Source organism: Microcaecilia unicolor, chromosome 6 (genome assembly GCF_901765095.1).
Source record: "Microcaecilia unicolor chromosome 6, aMicUni1.1, whole genome shotgun sequence".
NCBI lineage: Eukaryota > Metazoa > Chordata > Amphibia > Gymnophiona > Siphonopidae > Microcaecilia > Microcaecilia unicolor.
The window spans coordinates 190821096-190842585 of record NC_044036.1 but is presented as its reverse complement, the minus strand read 5'-3'; the positions used below and the strand labels follow the sequence as shown (position 1 = coordinate 190842585).

Genomic DNA, 21490 nt, shown 5'->3' with positions numbered 1-21490 from the left:
AAATAGGAAGAGAATGATCAGGCGTGTTTAGGGTTGTGGGTTTATAATTATTACGTGGAGAAGAGAGGATAAGACAATGTGTTTTTTCGGTGTTTAATTTCAGTTGGAATGAGTTTGCCCATGAGTCCATGATGATCAGACTGCGCATGATATCATTTGTAATTTCAGAAAGGTCATGTCTGAAAGGGCTGTAAATGGTGATATATATCGTCAGCATAAATGAAGGGGTGAAGTCTTTGATTGAATAAGAATTTGGCCAGAGGGGACATCATTATGTTGAAGAGTATTGGTGATAATGGGAATCCTTGAGGTACTCCACAATGTGCTTTCCACGGTGGTGAAATGTTTGTTTTTGATTTAACTTGGTATGTTCTGGTGATTAGGAAACCCTTGATCCAATTAAGTATATTTCCTCCAATCCCAGGGTGATCAAGTAAACGTAAAAGTATATTGTGGTTTGTCATGTCAAATGCGCTCGACATGTCAAATCTGGAAGGCTGGAAGATTCGGACCGGACCAGAATATCTTCTGGAACATGGGAAACGGCAAGCCATCGGTTCACAGCAGCTACCAGGTCTAACCACCGGGGGGCGAGGTGACTCAAAGCAAGGAACCTGGGCACAACCGTGACAGTAGTAGCTGGGGCAAGCATCCAGTTTACAATGTTTGTTGGAGAATTTTCTAATCGCTTGGGTAACAGATTCAACAATGTAAGAGCACATTTAGACCAGTAACGGTTAGCTGGGTATTCTTCATAATTTGGATTCAGACCATTGATGAAGTTATCAAAGTCAATGTTGTATTGAGGAAGTGTATTACGTAATTTTATTATTTTTTCCTTAAAGCAGCACTGTAGATGGGATGTCTGAGTTAGTTGTTGTGATTTGAGTGGTATCTAGTAACTTGTTTACTAATTGAAATAATTTCTTCCATTTTGAGTAAAATGGTATGGTAAACATGTTGGTCCACTTTTAAGGCTAATAAAGAGAAATAAAACAAAACAAAGAAAGCAAAGTGACACCTTTTATTATTGGACTAACAATACCATTTTTTGGCTAAGATGAAAGTCCAGGTTTTAGTCATGAACTGGAAAGTCCCTCCTTTGCTTTTTGCTTGGGATTGATCATCTGTACAATATGGGGTTACTACTTCCTTATCCTTACTGGGGACAGAGAACAATTTTTTTTTGTTACATTTGTACCCCGCACTTTCCCACTCATGGCAGGCTCAATGCGGCTTACATGGGGCAATGGAGGGTTAAGTGACTTGCCCAGAGTCACAAGGAGCTGCCTGTGCCAGGAATCGAACTCAGTTCCTCAGTTCCCCAGGACCAAAGTCCACCACCCTAACCACTAGGCCACTCCTCCACTCCTGGCCAAATGTTGTGTGGTTCTGCACACCCTTCTGAATTCTTTGTTGCCTCTGCATTTCTTGGTTTGAAGTCTCTCTTCTCTTTCCTTTGTTGGTATTTGCACAGGAATACGACACTGGTGCCTAGGCTGGTGTGTCTTCCAACATGCAAATGCCTTAGTGTTAATGTCTGTGGTCCTTCAGCTGGGTCTTCTTCCACAGCATGCAGCATTGCTACTGTTATAGTGCCAGGCATGTTTGTTTTTGTACTGAAAGATTCTGCAGAGTAAAATTTTATATTTCTACTTTATTTCCTGTATTTTGCAGTTTATTGTTACAGCAGAACACTCAGCTAACAGTACCAATCCTGGACACCCTCTCCAGTCTTAATCTGAACGAAGGCCTTCTATCAGAGGTAACTTTTTTTTTTTTTTTTAGTAGAAATTGATTTATATCCCCTTACCTTTTGAGTATTGGCACCTGTTTCTGGATCTTCAGGTAAACATGTTTATCTTTCTCGTAGGTGCGTCAGTCAGTCATGGCCACACTATCTGCTGTGGAGCTTGAGGATTTGCCTGTGATCATCAAATTTATTCTCCATGTGGTAACACCTGTGGATGTTTTAGAGGTACAGAGTAACAGTGAGCAAGTGGTTTAGGTTTGCAGGAAAATCTTTCTATGATATTTCTCATTAGGCCCATGGCAGGAGGGACAGACTGGTTCAAGGACAGCATGTTCCTCCAAACAGCAACATGGCTGATAGTGTCATCAAAGACTGCAATAACAATTTCTTAATATGTGGTTGTTTAGTTTTTTTTTTGTTTTTGCTTTTTTTTAAAGAATTTAGACTAAAATATTTGTCTGGACTAGAATGTCTCTTTAGCTTCAGGACAGAAGACAGCCTGTATCCTGAGCTGATAATGATGGTATGGCTTCAAGTCAAGAAAAAGGCAATAAAAGATAAACTAGAATCTACTGTTTAAAAAAAAGGGTTAAATTGCAGTGACTCTTTAAAACTGCAATATCTGCACCTGTATTTTTGTAAATCTAGAAACTCTCCTTCCATAGAAGTGAAAAATGTCTTTATTGCAGGTGATTTCTAATCTCCGGAAGAAGCTGGATCTAGAATCCTGTACATTATCAGAACGAGTCCAGGCGTCCCAAAACAAACTGAAAAGCAGGTCAACAGGGTATTCATTTATTTATTTCTCCATGTATATTCTACGCCTTTCTATTGATTGCTTAAGGTAAATTCGAATAATTAAACCTCCTTAAATATCTTATGGTAATGTATACATTTCATTACACTTTATTAGTTCTGATCCTTACCACCAACCCACCACTCTTTCTCCTCCAAAAACCTTATTCATCAATTATAAAAAAAAAAAAAATCATTTTTGTTCTTATTAGACCAGTCCAGGACCTGTGGGTTATGCCCATCAACCAACAGATGGAAATAGTGAACAAAGAGCTGTGAGCTGTGCATGCAGACTCAGTTTCTCAGTATTTCTCTGTCTTTAACAGATGGTGATGAGTGGACTCTGGAGATTCTGGAGTTGTGTGGAGGAAGCTTCACCGGAGTCGAAGCAAGAACCAACTCCTCAACGCCATTCTCGAGGCGGGCACGATCTCTACCATCCCTGAGGGGAAGTGCTGTCTTGACACCGAGGAGCGCTCGTGGTAGTCTGATGAGGATCTCTGGTACTTTTCCTCCAATGAGTCCTTTGTGATCTCTTCAGAACCTTCTCCTCCACCTTAGAGAAGGCTATCCCCACTTCAGAGCCTCTCTTTCATCTCTTTTGTGCTGGAAATGGCTGAGGGAAGTGGATGCTCGAGGTCCTAGACTACACCTCTCCACCTAAGGAGGCAGTGATGACTCCTCTGCATGAGGTACTCAAGGCAGTCCTCATGCGGAACTGGGCGTCCCCTCTGTTCTTGTGGTCCCCAAGAAAATTGACACCCATTATCGGATCCACGAGGAACCTGGGTTGGTGAGGTCTCAGTTACCCCACAACTCCATGGTGGTGGATGCTGCTCTCAAGAGAGTCTAGAGTAGTACGGACTATGCTTTGGTTCCCCCAGGCAGAGAAGCTAGAACCTTGGACTTGGAAGAAAAATGTATCAGGCCACAATGCTTATCGCCCGTATTCAATCATACCAGGTCTCCACGAGTGTCTACTTGCGGAACTCAGTGAGGCAGCTGTCTGACTTGGTTGATGCGCTCCCTATGGAGCACGTCGAGCCTTCTCGCCAGCTGGTCAAGCAGCAGAAGGCGTGTCGCAAAGTTCTTGGCCGGGGGCGCTTACGACAGTTGATGTGGCATCCAGAATCTCTGCCCAGGGTATAGCATTGTGCAGACTGTCATGGCTGCGGGTCTCTAACCTGGACCATTGGATCCAGCAGAGAATGGTGGATGCTCCATCCCTGGGGGATAACCTTTTCGGAGAGAAGGTTGAGCAACTGATTGACCAGATCAAGAAGCATACCGATGCTATGTCTTCTTTGGGCACCTTCTGTGACCATCTCCTCATCTAGGAGGTATTTTGATGGGTCCTGGAGTACTTCTTACGCCTTTTCTAGGTGTAGGTATGATTCGGCGACTCGCCAGCCTGCTCAGGCAAGACCCCAGAGTGCTCGTTCTTGTCAACAGTGTGCACCTAAGGCTCCTGCTGCTGCTCCCCAGCAAAAGCAAGGGACGGGCTTTTGACTGGCTCCAGCAGAGCATAGCCACCATTTAAGTGTTCGTGCCGGACGACTTACTGGTTGGGGGGGGGGGGGGGAGAGAGGTTAAACCTTTTTCACCAAAGGTGGCTTGTCATAACCTCCGACTGGTGGGTCCTTCAAATAGTCTGGTTAGGATACATCCTCAATTTGGTATCCAAACCTCCAAATTGCCCACCGAGAGCTTGTTCATTCAGCTCTCAGCACAAGCAGGTACTTGCAGAGGAACTCTCCGCCCTTCTAATGGCCCATGTGGTCGAATCCATTCCATCAGGGGAAGAAAGGTTGGCATTCTATTCCAGGTACTTCCTTATGCAGAAATAGACAAGGGGGATGCGTCCCATCCTAGGCCTAAGGGCCTTCAACAAATTTCTATTCTAAGAAAAGTTCAGGTTGGTTTCCCTCTGCATTCTTCTTCCCATAATTCAGAAAAACGATTGGCTATGCTTCCTGGACTTAAACGATGCATACACTCACATCCCGATATTTCCAGCTCACAGGAAGTATCTTCGGTTTCGGTTGTGGACGCAGCACTTTCAGTACCGTGTGCTGCCCTTTGGTCTGGCGTCTGCGCCCAGAGTATTCACAAAGTGCCTGGCGATAGTCTCAGTGTCGCTACGCAGACTAGGAGTGAATGTGTTCCCTTATCTCGACGATTGGCTGGTGAAGAGCACCTCGAAGGCAGGCGCTCAGCAGTCCATGTGAATGACTATTCAGGTGCTAGAACTACTGTGGTTTGTAATCAATTACCCCAAGTCCCATTTCACTCCAGTGCAAACGTTGGAATTCATTGGAGCCCTGTTGAACACGAAGACAGTTCGAGCTTATCTTCCCAAGACAAGGGCAGACAACCTCCTGTCCCTGGTGTCCACAGTTCGAGCATCTCAACAGATCACAGCATGGCAGATGTTGAGACTTCTGGGGCACATGGCCTCCACAGTTCATGTGACTCCCAAGGCACGTCTACACATGAGATCGGCTCAATGGACCCTAGCTTCCCAGTGGTATCATGCTGTGAGGAGTCTAGAGGATGTAATCCAACTGTCCACCGACTTCCGGAATTCTCTGCAGTGGTGGGTGATTCGATCCAATCTGACCTTGGGGCGTCCATTTCAAATTCCTCAGCCACAAAAAGTGCTGATGACTGATGCTTCACTCTTGGAGTGGGGGGGCTTATGTAGATGGGCTCCATACGCCTGGTCCCTTCAGAAAACAGGTCTTCAGATGAACCTTCTGGAACTCTGAACAATCTGGAACGCTCTAAAGACTTTCAATTGGCTGTCCAACCAAATTATTTTAGTTCAAACAGACAATCAGGTTGCGATATATTACACCAACAAGCAGGGGGGCACCGGATCGTACCCTCACTTGCTCGCTTTCCTGTTGTATAGTGGCTCAAATGATCTAGATGTCTAAGTATGAGGACACTCCCACACCCTCTGTGAAAGAAGGTTGCTATGACCACAATCACTTGGAAGATGTTGTTAAGCCATAGCACATTGCTTAGCACTGGTTAGGTTTCCTCAGTATTTCAGCCCTCAAAAAAGGAAGGCATGGGACCAAACCAGCTTATCGGTGATTAGGTGGCAATACAGATGATAGAGAAGCAAAGTCAGTGCTGGGCAGACTTCTATGGTCTGTGCCCTGATCTTAGGTGGACAGATTCAGCTTCAGTAATTGGAAAACAAGACCAGTGCCAGCATATTTCTACAATCCGTGTCCTGAAAAGGGCAAGGACAAATCAAAATCAAGTATGCATATGTAGTATTGCATCATATCTTATGCTATGAGATTATCTTGTTGGGCTGGCTGGCTGGACAGTAGAGGTCTTTATCTGCCTTCATATGTTACTATGTTGTGGGCAAATTTGAACATGAAGATATGTTTATTTGAGGTTCAGCACGTTAAGAATTCTCTCCTTTGTACATAAATACCAGCGATCTTAACACTTCCATTCTTAAGTGCATCACCTGCAGTGCCCTGTTTGCTCCTTTAATGTCTAGGACTGGGCGCAAAGAGTGCTGCAGCTGGTTCGGTTCCCAGTTGGGTGGTGAATGTCAGCAAGAGCAAGCTGGCTCCTTTGCAGGCTACTGAGTATTTGGCAGTGAGGTTGACACCAGGGAAAGGAAGGTTCTCTGAGGACAAGCAGGTTGCTTATTCCACACGTGGGTCGACGTGTGCATCGGCTCGGGAACCAGCATTTTGCTATAGCAAAAAAACAAAATTTTGCTAGTCTTCTGGCGCGTGCGCATGCAGTGCGAGCGCGTACCTCAGTTCTTTTTTCCGTTACTAGGTGCAGCAGGTTCACTCCTGTGCTCCTCGTTTTGGCCCGGGAAAGAGTCTTATTTTTCTGTATTTTTGCGTTCTTCTCTTTGCTTTCGTGTTAAAAAAAAAAATTAGTAGTTAGGATCCCTTTTAAAATGAATCCTCAGTTTTTTTCTCCACAAGTTTCAAGTTTTCTTTCTTTTCGATGCGGCCCCTTTTTAGACCACGTGGTAGGGTTTCTCCCCCTTTTGTGCCCCTTTTATCTTGGCACAATCGAGTCCTTTAATTTTGCCGAGGCCGTTTTTCCTTCAATGCCATCGAGGACACCCAGTGACTTCAAACGTTGTACTCAGTGCAACCGGATCATCTCAGGTACCAATACCCATTCTTGGTGTATCCAGTGCCTTGGGTCAGACCACAGCCCAGCTGCTTGTAATTTGTGTCTTCGTATGAAGAAATGGACCCAAGTAGCTCGAGAAGCCCAATGAGAGAAACTTTGGGGCTTGGTTCTGTCCGACGTCAGCATCGACATCGGTACCGATGAGACACAGTCATACCGGGCTACAAAGTATATCGTAGCGATAGGGTGGATAGGATAGGAGGAGGGGTAGCACTGTATGTAAATGGGAACCTTGACTCAGATAGGCTGCAAATATTGCAGGAGACAAAACCCCTATTGGAATCTTTGTGGATTGAAATTCCACGTGAAAAGGGGAAAAGGACGGTGATAGGAGTGTACTACCGTCCGCCTGGCCAGGACGAGCGGACGGACGCAGCAATGTCAAAGGAAATTAGGGAAACGAATAAATTGGGCAATGTAATATTAATGGGTGATTTCAATTATCCACATATAGACTGGGTTAATGTAACTTCGGTACATGCTAGGGAGGTGAAATTTCTTGATGGAATCAGGGACAGCTTCATGGAACAGCTGGTTCAGGAGCCCAGAAGAGAAGGAAAAATACTAGACTTAGTCATTAGTGGATCTCATGATCTGGTGCGGGGGTAACGGTGCGAGGGCCGCTTGATAACAGTGATCATAATATGATCAGTTTTGATATTGGCATTGAAGTAAGTGAACTTAGGAAATCAAATACACTAGCGTTTAACTTTAGAAAAGGTGATTAAGACAAAAAGAGAAAAATGGTGAAAAAAAGACTGAAAGGTGCAGCTCGCAGGGTAAAAAACTTGCATCAGGCGTGGATGCTGTTTAAAAACACCATCCTGGAGGTACAGGACAAATATATTCCGCGTATTAGAAAAAGGGGAAAAAAGACCAAACATCAGCCGGCGTGGCTAAACAGTAAGGTAAAGGAAGTCATTAGAACCAAAAAACAATCATTCAGAAAGTGGAAAAGAGAACCGACGGAAGGTAACAAGATAAAACATAAGGAATGCCAAGCCAAATGCAAAGCGGAGATAAGAAGGGCAAAAAAGGACTTTAAGAAAAAGTTAGCGATAATACATAGTAAAAACTTTTTTTTAGATACATTAAAAGCAGGAAGCCGGCTAAAGAATCGGTTGGGCCACTGGACGAAAATGGTGTTAAAGGGGTGATCAGGGAAGACTGAGCCATAGCAGAGAAATTAAATGAATTCTTTGCCTCGGTCTTCACCGAGGAGGATTTGGGAGGGACACCGGTGCTGGAAAACATATTTGAAGCAGGCGAGTCGGAGAAACTAAACAAATTCTCTGTAAAACTTGAGGATGTAATGGGTCAGTTCTGCAAACTGAAGAGTAGTAAATCACCAGGACCTGATGGTATTCATCCCAGAGTATTAATAGAACTGAAAAATGAACTTGTAGAGCTACTGTTAGTAATATGCAATCTATCCCTAAAATCGAGTGTGGTACCGGAAGACTGGAGGGTAGCCAATGTTACACCGATTTTTAAAAGAGGATCCAGAGGAGATCCGGGAAATTACAGACCGGTGAGTTTGACGTCGGTACTGGGCAAAATGGTAGAGGCTATTATCAAGAACAAAATTACAGAGCACATACGAAAACATGGGCTGATGAGACAAAGTCAGCATGGATTTAGTGAAGGGCAGTCATGCCTCACCAATCTACTGCATTTTTTTGAGGGGGTGAACAAACATGTGGACAATGGGGAGCTGGTGGATATTGTGTATCTGGATTTTCAAAAGGCGTTTGACAAAGTGCCTCATGAAAGACTCCTGAGGAAACTGGAGAATCATGGGATCGGAGGTAGGGTATTACTATGGATAAAGAGCTGGTTGAAAGATAGGAAGCAAAGAGTAGGGTTGAATGGGTCAGTATTCTCAGTGGAGAAGGGTAGTTAGTGGGGTCCCGCAGGGGTCTGTGCTGGGATCGCTGCTTTTTAATATATTTATAAATGACCTAGAGATGGTAGTAACTAGTGAGGTAATTAAATTCGCAGATGACACAAAATTATTCAGGGTCGTCAAGTCACAGGAGAAGTGTGAAAGATTACAGGAGGACCTCGTGAGACTGGGGGATTGGGCGTGCAAGTGGCAGATGAAGTTCAGTGTTGACAAGTACAAAGTGATGCATGTGGGAAAGAGGAACCCGAATTACAGCTATGTCATGCAAGGTTCCGTGTTAGGAGTTACGGACCTAGAAAGGGATCTGAGAGTCATCATGGATAAGACGTTAAAAACTTGTGCTCAGTGTGCTGCGGCGGCTAAGAAAGCGCACGGAATTTTGAGTATTATTAGGAAAAGGATGGAAAACAAACATGAGGATGTTATAATGCTGTTGTATCGCGCCATGTTGCGACCGCACCTCGAGCATTGTGTCCAATTCTGGTCGCCGCATCTCAAAAAAGATATAAAGGAATTAGAAAAGGTGCAGAGAAGGGCGACAAAAATGATAAAGGGAATGGAACGACTTCCTTATGAGGAAAGGCTGAGAAGGTTAGGGCTCTTCAGCTTGGAGAAAAGGCGGCTGAGGGGTGATATGATAGAAGTCTACAAGATAATGAGCGGAGTAGAGGGGACAGATGTGAAGCGTTTGTTTACACTTTCAAACAACAACAAAACCAGGGGACACACGATGAAGCTAGAATATGGTAGATTTAAAACAAACAGGAGAAAGGTTTTCTTTACTCAGCGTGTAGTTAGACTCTGGAACTCATTGCCGGAGAATGTAGTGACAGCAGCTGGCCTTAGGGAATTTAAAGGGGGTTTGGACAGATTCCTGAGGGAAAAGTCCATTGAACATTATAAATTTTTTTTTTTTTTTGGAAGGGGGGGGGGGGGGGGGGAGGTTGCCGGGTTCTTGAAGCCTGGATTGGCCGCTTTCGGAGACAGGATGCTGGGCTTGATGGACCCTTGGTTTTTTCCCAGTATGGCGGTACTTATGTACCGAAGTCTGCGGCGTTGGCGTCGACATTGAGGGACACATCAACGTCAGGAGAAGAGGTAATGGCTGCTGGGAGCAGTGAGCCATTGAGTGGGTCTCGAGGCCTCCTGCTATGCAGGCCCCCCCCCCCCCCCCCCGGGACCGACCATCGTCTGATCCGACCCGAGGAGACATGAGGATTCCACATTGTTCTTGTCGGTACCGAGGAGTCTTGGTGATGGGCATTGAGTGAAGGCGAAGAAGCACTGTCACCATTCTCATTCGACACACGGTGCTAGGAGCTCCTTGGCATCACGGGATTCGGCACCCGAGGAGCGTCTGCACTGAGAGGATCGCTCCCCGTCCATACAGGAGCTGCCAATGCGCCTGTCTCTTAACTGCCCCATACCTGCACCTGAGCCTCAGCAGATTCTTCCACCGGCTGTTCCACCAGGTACTTTCTTGTGCAAAAGAAAATGGGGGATGCGTCCCATCCTAGACCAAAGGGCCCTGAACAAATTCCTAGTCTGAGAAAAGTTCAGAATGGTTTCCCTGGGCACCCTTCTTCCCATGATTCAGGAAAGCGATTGGCTATGCTCTCTGGACTTGAAGGATGCTTACACACACATCTCGATACTTTCAGCTCACAGGAAGTATCTTCGATTTCGTCTGGGAATGCAGCACTTTCAGTACCATGTACTGCCTGGCGTCTGCGCCCAGAGTGTTTACAAATTGTCTAGCAGTAGTCGCAGCATCGCTACACAGACTGGGAGTGCATGTATTTCCTTATCTCGACGATTGGCTGATGAAGAGCACCTCGGAGGAGGGTGCTCTGGAGTCTATGCGAATGACTATTCAGGTGCTAGAGCTACTGGGGTACGTAACAAATTACTCCAATTCCCATCTCACCCCTATCCAAAAATTAGAGTTCATTGGAGCACTGCTGGACACGAAGACAGCTCAGTTTTATCTTCCCAAGACAAGGGCAGACAACCTCCTGTCCCTGGTGTCCACAGTTTGAGCGTCTCAGCAGATCACAGCTCTGCAGATGTTGAGACTTTTGGGGCACATGGCCTGTACAGTACATGTAACACTCATGACATGTGTTCATATGAGATCAGCTCAATGAACCGTAGCTTTCCAGCAGTATCAAGCTACAGGGAATCTGGAGGATGTGATCCAACTGTCCACTGATTTTTGAAATTCTCTTCAGTAGTGGACAATCCGGTCCAATTACCATGGGGCGACCATTCCAAATTCCTCAGCCACAAAAGGTGCTGACGGACAGATGCATCCCTCATAGGGTGGGGAGCTCATGTAGATGGGCTTCATACTGAGGGAGCCTGGTCCTTCCAGGGAAACAGGTCTTCAGATCAACGTCCTGGAACTACGACGATCTGGAATGTTCTGAAGCCTTTCAGAGAGTGGCTGTCCAACCAAATCATCTTGATTCAAACAGACAATCAGGTTGCAATGTATTACACCAACAAGCAGGGGGGCACTGGATCTCGCCCTCTGTGTCAGGAAGCTGTTCAGATGTGGCTTTGGGCATGCTGTCAGGGCATGCATCTCCAAGCCACTTATCTGCAGGTGTAAACAACAGTCTGGCTGACAGGCTGAACAGGGTAATGCACGAGTGGTCACTGAATATGGGCATAGCCCGCAAGATCTTCAGAGCGTGGGGCAAATCAATCACAAGGTCCCTCAGTTCTGTTCTAGCTTCAGGCCCACGACAGACTAGTGTCAGACGCTTTTCTCCTTCATTGAGGAATGGGTCTTCTGTATGCATATCCTCCCATACCTCTAGTAGGGAAGACTTTGCTGAAACTCAAGCAAGACTGTGGAACCCTGATCCTGATTGCACCTTTCTGGCCGCGTCAGATTTGGTTCCCTCTTCTTCTGGATTTGTCCTCCGAGGAACCGTGGAGATTGGAATGTTTTCCAACCCTCATCACTCAGAACGAGGGGTTGCTTCTACATCTCAACCTCCAGTCTCTGGCTTTCATGGCTGGATATTGAGAGCTTAGAATTTGCTTCCATGGGTCTTTCAGAGGGTGTCTCCCAAGTCTTGCTTGCTTCCAGGAAAGATACCTTGAAGAGGTGTTACTCTATCAAATGGAGGAGGTTTGCTGTCTGGTGTGACAGCAAGGCCCTAGATTCTCACTTGTCCTGCACAGACCCTGCTTGAATACCTTCTAAACTTGTCAGAGTCTGGTCTCAAGACCAACTCCGTAAGGGTTCACCTCAGTGCAATTAGTGCTTGTCATCGGCATGTAGAAGTCGAGTCTATCTCTGGACAGCCTTTGGTTGTTTGCTTTTGTCAAAGCTCCCTGTCAAACTTCCACCAGTGTCATGGGATCTCAACCTTGTTCTCACCCAACTGATGAAAGCTCCTTTTGAGCCACTGAATTCCTGCCATCTGAAGTACTTTACCTGGAAGGTCATTTTCTTGGTGGCTGTTACTTCAGCTCGCAGAGTCAGTGAGCTTTAGGCCTTGGTAGTGGATGCACCTTATACTAAGTTTCATCACAAAAGAGTAGTCCTCCACACGCAACCTAAGTTCTTGCCAAAGGGTGTCTGAGTTCCATTTGAATCAGTCAATTGTCTTGCCAACATTTTTCCCCAACCTCATGCCCACCCTGGCAAGAGCAGCTTACACACCTTGGACTGCAAGAGAGCATTGACCTTTTGCGTGGAGCGGACGAAGCCCTTCAGACAGTCCGCCCAGTTGTATGTTTCTTTTGATCGATCCCAACAGGAGGGGAGTAGCCATCAGAAAACGCACAGTCTACATTTGGCTAGCAGATTGCATTTCCTTCACTTATGCCCAAGCTGGGCTGTCTCTGGGGTGCCATGTCACGGCTCATAATGTTAGAGCCATGGCTGCGTCGGTGGCTCAGTTAAAGTCAGCATCCATTGAAAAGATTTGCAAGGCTGCAACGTGGTCATCAGTCCACACATTCACATCACACTACTGCCTTCAGCAGGATATCCGACGCAACAGTGGGTTTGGGCAGTCAGTGCTGCAGAATCTGTTTGGGGTTTAGAATCCAACTCCACCCCCCCCCCCCCCCCACAGGCCCATTTTTATTCTTTTCCAGGCTGCACTCTCAGCTAGTTGTATATAGTTTTCAGGATAATCTCTGTTATGTCCTCGCCGTTGCGAGGCCCAATTGACCAATGTTCATTGTTTTGAGTGAGCCTGGATGCAAGGGATACCCCATGTGTTAGAATAAGCAGCCTGCTTGTCCTCGGAGAAAGCGAAGATACATACCTGTAGCAGGTATTTTCTGAGGACAGCAGGCTGATTATTCTCACAATCCCTCCCAGCTCCCCCTTGGAGTTATTTGGTATGCTTTTTGATTTAACTGAGATACGCGCTCGCACGGCGGGCGGGAAGTCAGTCTGCGCATGCACGCTGTATACGTGCCAGAAGACTCTAGCAAATCTTTTTTGGTTTTGCTATGGCAAAATGCTGGTTCCCAGACCGACTCGGACGTTGACCCACGTGTGAGAATAATCAGCCTGCTGCCCTCGGAGAATACCTGCTGCAGGTATCTTCGCTTTTTTCTTCCACAGCAGAGGCTGCAGTTACTGATCCAGTGGCTTCTGATGGCAGCTTTCCTAGTTGCTCTAAGTTGTCCTTTTACTGTTTTAGGAATTAGAAGTTGTGGTTGTTTCATATTTTCTAGTTCTGGTGTTTGTAGTTATGTTTAAAAAAAAAAAAAAAAAAAAAGACAGAGAGGAGAAACCCAATAAAAAATCAAGTAAATGGTCAAGGGTATTGAATTTTGTCATAAAAATACTGAGGAGCTGAGGTTTAACAGTCTCAGTTTTGTTTGTCTCCATTTGTTGGTTGATGGATGTAACCCACAGTTTCTGGACTGATGGGACTTGAAGAAAGAAACTTAGCAGGTAAGACCTAATTTCCATTTCATCAAGCAGATCAATCCATAGACTGGTGGGTTGTGTCCATCTACCAGCAGGTGGAGATAGAGAGCAATCTTTTGCCTCCCTATATGTGGTCATGTGCTGCCGGAAACTCCTCAGTATGTTCTCTATCTCAGCAGATGTGTGGTCGCACAGCAGCAGCTCTGGCTAGGTCTCCAAGCCTAATTGTTTAGGTTTTGTTGAGTACCTGGGGTTGAGGGCTCTTCGTGAGCAGGTGCAAACCTGGTGGTGCCAGGTCCCTCCTTTTCTCCCCCTTCCCGCTGGCTCCGTTAAAAAAAAAAAAACAACAATTTTTTTTTTAAAGTTCAAAAAGGACGTCCATTTGCAGCTGCTCACTGGAACAAGTCGTCGCAGCTCGGAGCAAGAAGCAGGTAATTTTTACCTTTTACTAGCGGGCAGGGGGTTCCCCGAACGGTCTCCACGTGGCTATGGCCTCGGATGGCAAGGGCACGAAAATACACTCCCTGGAACGTGTTCGCGCGCCTAGCGGGGAAGCGGGGGGGCTTGAAGGTAGAGTTGCCTTTTTTGGCCGCCCTTTCGGAGCCGGGAGAGTTCACCAGTCTTTCCTCCGGCGCAGCGGCCTTTCCCGCCTTAGGCGCCCATCCCCCACTGGCCACCCTCCCGGTCGTGACTGGCCACGCGACTCGGTCGGCTTCTTCTTGGGCCGCCCTCGAGATGGGAGACGTTAACAGCTTGGTCGCCCTTGAATCGGGCGACAGTAAGAAGTTGGCGAAATTAAAACGCCCTTCTTTCCGCGTGGCTCCTTCTCGGAGTTTCGCGCCAGACGCCATTTTGGATGCGCATCGCGCCTCTCCTCCGATCTTGGGATCGCAGGTTGAGAGCGCCTCTAGGGCCGCGGCGCAAGCTGCAGAAATGCACAGGCTAGGGGGTTTCTCCCCTGAGTTCATTTTGCTGCTGCATCAGGCCTTTCTTATGCAGAACGCTGCCCCCGCTCCCTTGTCTGATAAGAGTGAGGAGGCGCCTCTGCTCAAACGCCCTCGGGTGGACTTTCAGCCACTAGGGGACTCAGTCTCCTCTAATGTGGATGATGGCAGTGTGTCTGAGCTCTCCCAGAGATCCTTTGCGGACGCTATGGAAGAGACTGACCCTCGCTCGGACGGAGCGGATGACCCCTCCGCAGCGCGCCTTTTTCGCTCGGAGGATTTGCCTAACCTGCTAGGGCAGGCCTTGAGCATTTTGAAGATTGCCTCTCCGGAGGAAGGCCCGCTCTCAGCCTCGGCTGGCTCCGCCATTATGCAGGGAACGAAGCGCCCGCCTAGAACCTTCCATGTGCATGAAGCCATGCAGGCCTTAATTTCGGCGCAATGGGATGCCCCAGAAGCAAGCCTGAAAGTAGCCAGGGCTATGTCCCATCTGTACCCCATGCCAGAGGGGGAACGGGAAGCCTTTATCTGGCCCACGGTAGATTCCTTAATCACTGCTGTGACTAAGAAAACGGCACTGCCGGTGGAAGGTGGCACTGCCCTGAAAGACGCTCAGGACAGGAGAATGGAGGCAGCCTTAAAGTCGTCCTTTGAGGCGGCCGCACTGAGTCTGCAAGCCTCGGTTTGCGGCTCCTATGTGGCCAGGGCGTGCCTGACTGTTTTGCAGCGGGCTTCCCCCTCGGATCCTTCCTGGAGGGCGGAATGGCTGACCCTGGAGTCGGGCTTGGCCTACTTGGCAGACATACTGTATGATGTTTTGAGAGCCTCGGCCAAAGGTATGGCCCAGACGGTCTCTGCGCGGCGGTGGCTCTGGCTTAAGCATTGGTCGGCTGACCATGCCTCTAAATCTCGCCTAGCCACGTTGCCTTTTAAAGGCAAGCTGCTCTTTGGGGACGAGCTGGATAAGATCGTGACGGAGCTCGGCACGTCCAAGGGCAAGAGGTTGCCGGAGGTCAGGACTCGGGCCAGCAGTGCTCGCCCTGGTTCCTCCAAGGGCCGGTTTCAGGAAGCCCGTTCGGTACCGCCCGGGCAAGTCGGGCTCCTCTGCCTCCGCTTCCTTCAAACGGAACTTCTCCCCCAAGCAGCATTCCTTTCGCAGGGACCGCCGACCCGGAGGTTCGTCCTCCGGCCCTCCCCCAGGGTCGCGTACTCAATGACGGGGACCTGGTCCATGGCCCAGTGCAGATAGGAGGAAGGTTGTCCTCATTCCTGGGCGAGTGGACCAGGGTAACTTCAGACACTTGGGTTCTGGAAGTCATCAGAGACGGCTACAAGCTGGAGTTCTGCCGGCGCTTGAGAGACAGGTTTGTAAACTCTCCCTGCAAGTCCCAGGTCAAAGCAGCTGCCGTACAGCAGACTTTGAACACCCTGATCTGCCTGGGCGCGGTGGTCCCGGTGCCAGTAGATCAACTTGGCAAGGGGCATTACTCCATTTACTGTTCGACCTATTCTCGACCTCAAGGGAGTCAATCGAGCCTTGAAGGTCCGGCACTTCTGAATGGAGACTATCCGCTCCGTAATAGCTGCGGTGAAGAAAGGGGAATTCCTGGCATCCTTGGACATCAAGAAAGCTTACTTACATATTCCCATCTGGCCTCCTCATCAGCGCTTCCTGCGCTTCACAGTCCTGGGCCGACACTTCTAGTTCAGAGCCCTCCCTTTCGGGTTGGCCACTGCCCCACGGACCTTCTCCAAAGTGATGGTGGTCATCGTGGCTTACCTCCGCAAGGAAGGGAGTACAAGTCCATCCCTATCTGGACGACTGGTTGATCGGGGCCCTCTCTTATGCAGAGTGTGGGAGGGCTACGGACAGGGTGATTGCCCTTCTGAGCTCCCTGGGATGGGTCATCAACTGGGAGAAAAGTCAGCTGCGCCCGACTCAGTCCCTGGAGTACTTGGGAGTCCGATTCGACACCCTAGCGGGCAGAGTGTTCCTGCCGGACAACCGGAGCGGCAAGCTTCAGGCTCAGGTGGACCAGTTCCTATCAGCCTCCACTCTTCGAGCTTGGGACTATGTGCAGCTGTTGGGCTCCATGACGGCCACGATGGAAGTAGTGCCCTGGCCCAGGGCCCATATGAGACCCCTACAGTACTCCCTGCTGCGGCGGTGGACTCCAGTCTCGGAGGATTACGCTGTATGCCTTCCTTTGGATCCAACGGTGCGCAAGGCGCTGGTTTGGTGGCTGAGGCCAGACAAAATGTCCGCAGGAATGCTCCTCACAATCCCGGAGTGGGTGGTCGTCACGACGGACGCCTGCTTGACGGGCTGGGGAGCCCACTGCCTGGGGAGGACAGCGCAGGGCCTCTGGTCGCCTGCAGAGGCAAAACAGACTATCAACCTCCTGGAACTCCGAGCCATTCGGTTGGCGCTTCGGGAGTTTCTCCCGGTCCTGGTGCTGAGGCCAGTACGGGTCCTGTCCGACAATGCCACGGCAGTGGCATATATCAATCGCCAGGGAGGTACCAGGAGCGCTCCTCTAGCCAAGGAGGCCATGAAGCTATGCCTGTGGGCGGAAGCGAATCTGGAACAGCTGTCGGCGGCCCACATTGCGGGAGTCATGAATGTCAAGGCGGACTTTCTGAGTCGCCATACTCTGGATCCAGGAGAGTGGCAGCTGTCGGCTCGGGCGTTCTTGGACATCACGAAACGCTGGGGCCCGCCGAGCCTGGATCTGATGGCGTCCTCGGCCAACTGTCAAGTGCCGCGGTTCTTCAGCAGAGGACGGAAACCTCGATCTCTGGGAGTTGATGCTCTTCTCCAGCAGTGGCCAACACAGGAGCTCCTCTACGTGTTCCCACCCTGGCCCATGATGGGCAGAGTGCTAGGCCGGGTGGCAAAGCATCCGGGCCGGGTAATCCTGGTGGGTCCGAATTGGCCCAGGCGTCCCTGGTATGCGGACTTAATCAGGCTTGCAGTGGATGGCCCTCTGAGGCTGCCAGTGGAGCGGGGCCTCTTACATCAGGGTCCCGTGGTGATGGATGATCCCTCCCCCTTTGGTCTTACGGCCTGGCTCTTGAGCGGAAGCAGCTGAGGAAGAAGGGCTTCTCAGACAAGGTCATCGCCACTATGCTGAGAGCGAGGAAGTGCTCTACTTCTACTACTTACGCCAGAATTTGGCGTACCTTTACATCGTGGTGCAAGGCAAGCTCTCTATCGCCCTCCACTGCTCCAATATCGGCAGTGTTGGCATTCCTGCAAGAGGGTCTGGAGAAGGGCCTGTCACTCAGTTCCTTGGAAATCCAAGTGGCGGCTTTAGCTTGCTTCAGGAGCCGCCTGAAGGGCGCTTCCCTGGCGTCACAGCCAGATGTGGTGCACTTTCTCAAAGGAGTTAATCACCTGCGCCCTCCTCTGCACTCGATAGTGCCTACGTGGAATCTCAATCTGGTGCTTCGGGCCTTGCAGAAGCTGCCCTTTGAGCCCTTGTCGAGGACATCGCTGAAGGACCTGACGTTGAAAGCGGTTTTTTTGGTAGCCATCACGTCAGCCAGAAGAGTCTCTGAGATCCAGGCACTCTTGTGTCGAGAGCCGTTCCTGCGGTTCACTGAGGCAGGAGTGTCGATTCGCCCAGTGCCTTCCTTTTTGCCCAAGATTGTTTCTCGCTTCCATGTGAGTCAGCTTATGTAGCTGCGGGGAAGATTCCGCCTATTCAGCTGAAGGCCCACTCTACTAGAGCACAAGCAGCATCGATGGCGGAGACCAGATCCGTCTCCTTGGAAGAGATTTGTAAAGCGGCAACTTGGGCGTCGGCTCATACCTTCTCGCGGCATTACCGCTTGGATGTGGCTGCTCGGGCTGAGGCCCAGTTTGGAGCTTCCGTGTTGCGTTCAGAGATTTCCATGTCCTGCCCTGGGTGAGTACTGCTTCGGTACATCCCACCAGTCTATGGATTGATCTGCTTGATGAAATGGAAGGTAAAATTATGTATCATACCTGATAATTTTCTTTCCATTAATCATAGCAGATCAATCCATAGTCCCCCCCAGATATCGGTATTGTTTGTTGTTCTGGTTATATTTCAGGTTCCAGTGTATTCTTCAGTTCCTGTTCAGGAGAACTTCGTGTTCAAGTTCTTCCAATTGGATTTTCCTTGAGTTGAAACGATTCTGTGTTACAGTGAGCTGCTGCATTCCTCTCCCCCCTTTTCGGCGGTGGCTGGATTGGTAACTAAATTATGCCGGCGCTCCCTCCCGCTTCGTTCGGCAGTAGGGTAGCTTTGTATCCCTCCCTCTTCGGCGGTGTTTGGGGTAAGCCAGCTCCTCCCGCGGTTGCGGTAGCAGGATAAGCCAGATCCCCCCGCATCGGCGGGTGTGGTGTGTCTCCCCCGCTCCGTGGGGTTGAGCTGGACGGATTTCCCTCCCCTGCTTCGGCGGTGGTGAGCTGGGCAGAGTGTCCCTTTGTGGGTGTAATTCTCTAAGTGCTGAGTCCTGTGGATGGAGCTTTGATATCGACATACTGAGGAGTTTCCGGCAGCACATGACCACATATAGGGAGGCAAAAGATTGCTCTCTATCTCCACCTGCTGGTAGATGGACACAACCCACCAGTCTATGGATTGATCTGCTATGATTAATGGAAAGAAAATGATCAGGTATGATACATAATTTTACCTTCTACATCTTTCCCAAGTATCAAAGTCAGCCAACAAGATAGGGAGATACTAATCCAAGAATAATAGCCAGGTTTTTAACTGGCATCTAAACATCCTCACAATATGTGTATAACAATTAACTGTTTGTATATAATGCTTCTGGAGGCAGAGAAAAAGAGGAAACAGCAACAAATAAAAACAGGTGCAGGAAGCTATGTCATATTACAGATCTGAGTACAAATACATATCTGAGCTTTTTGTTATATTTTTAAATCTGTAGTATGGTGCAGCAGTTAAAAAAAAAATTGCCTCTTTTGAAACGTTTACAACAAAAATGTACAAAATAAAGTACAGGTAACAAGGGTGGAAAGAGGTAGCCACAAAAGAATATAAATTCAGTTCCCTTAAAGAAAATTAATTGCATCCTAAGTCAGATCACATTAAAGAAAGGGACATACCAATAAACCTCTTAAAAAGATTTTAAAAAGCTCCACACAGTGCCTTGTCAGAAGAATATTAAATTTGAATCCAACCACATCCCTCAACCTCTCCATCTAAAAATTGTTGGATAATGCAACTCTAATAATCCAAATGTGACTAGTTAAAAATATTTTGCACTTTTTGTACTCTGTAGAAGAAAATATGAGGGTTAATGCATGGGATAGAATTCCCCAAATAGAGGGAGAGGTTGGGTTGTCCTCCCAATATGTGCGACTGTGATGATGGAGGCATTCAGGACATTTTTTTCCTCATCTGATCCTTTGCAGTACCTCTCTTAACCGAAGCAGCACGGTCCAGGACTGCATAACCCTCCTCTTGGATGTGATTAAGTCAGCAGTCAGATTTCAGAAGACTATTTCTGAAGCCTGGATTAAGGTAATACTTTATACTTTATTTCTTATTAGTTGCAAGCATTGCCATACTGAGTTCAGCGCGACTTACATCATGAGATAAGTACATTGTTACAGTTTAGGCTGGAAGTATTTCAAAAAATGACATTGGGTGTTGTACTCATTTTTCCTCATTCCCTAACACGTGTTTTTTGAATAAGTAAGTCAACTATTTTCGGAAGATTCCGTACTCTGATATTGATCTTATGGTCACTGGTATGTTGTTCTAACATTTTGCCTATAGGTTGGATAAAGTTGCTGAGTGTATTGTCTTAAATCTTACATCTTTTACTGATGGAAATACCAGGTCCTGAAGATTTCCTTTCAGCCTTCTCTTGTGACAGGGTTCTCAAATGGGTGACTTTTCTACTTCTGTAAATCTTCTCCTTAGTCTGTACCACAGGTGGAGGAGTAGCGTAGTGGTTAGTGCAGCAGACCTTGATCCTGGGGAACTGGGTTCGATTTCCCACTGCAGCTCCTTGTGACTGTGGGCAAGTCACTTAACCCTCCATTGCTCCAGGTACAAATAAGTACCTGTATATACTATGTAAACCACTTTGAATGTAGTTGCAAAAACCACAGAAAGGCTGTATATCAAGTCCCATTCCGTTACTCTGATTTTGGTAGAACAACAGCTGTACCTCAAAGAAGGCGTAGTCTGAAAGCTGCCCGATATCAATATGGAATGCATTGCCGCGCAACTTAAAAACGATTTACGAACTAACGAACTTTCGCAAACTACTGAAGACCCATCTCTTTAACAAGGCATACCACAAAGATCAACTAATGTGAATATACACAACTCCTCCACATATACTCAGAACTGCCCTACTATATCTGCTACTATCATGTTTTATCATTATCATGTTGCCCAAGATCCTTCTGTAACACTAAATGTCTATTTCTAATGTATTTCCACTATTCATGATGTATTGTAAGCCACATTGAGCCTGCAAAGAGGTGGGAAAATGTGGGATACAAGTGCAATAAATAAATAAATAAATATGAGCTCCTATTTGTGCCTAGCTATATGCTGGTCTTCATATGAACGTCATGGGTATTGGTTTACTTCACAAGGATTTCAGTAGTCTTACCAAACTGCTCAGAAAATAGTTTTTTTGCTAGCTGATTAGAAACGGAACAGACTGATCCTTAGAACTGTTTATTAGGGTTTCAGTTGTGAGTCATTACAGAAAAGGGTTTGTGAGTTCCCACTTGGGCCATTGAGCTGTGCTGCATTACTAGCCATAGTAGCAAAAAAAAAAAAAACCACCAAGAGCTTTCAAAATCGGGACACAGTTGTTTTAATCGTATAGCTTGAACATCAATCTTCCATATTGCCAGGACCCCCAAAAAAAGACAATGTCTGTAAAATCAGAGTTGACTTCAATTTAAGAGTGTGTAGCCATTCTCCACTGTAGTACCTGAACTAGAGAGCCTGATAAACCTCTCAGTG

At 47.7% G+C, this 21490-nt stretch overlaps 1 protein-coding gene across 3 annotated transcripts in view; it reads left to right on the top strand.

The window, feature by feature from the left end:
• The window catches only part of FANCD2 (FA complementation group D2), a 763224-nt gene that overhangs the window by 149295 nt on the left and 592439 nt on the right, over positions 1-21490 (top strand). For all 3 annotated transcript variants that reach the window (XM_030205444.1, XM_030205445.1, XM_030205443.1), the window contains exons 9-12: positions 1678-1765; positions 1874-1978; positions 2443-2540; positions 19912-20020. In XM_030205444.1, coding sequence (XP_030061304.1) covers positions 1678-1765; positions 1874-1978; positions 2443-2540; positions 19912-20020 — 400 coding nt within the window. The remainder of the gene's footprint in view (positions 1-1677; positions 1766-1873; positions 1979-2442; positions 2541-19911; positions 20021-21490) is intronic.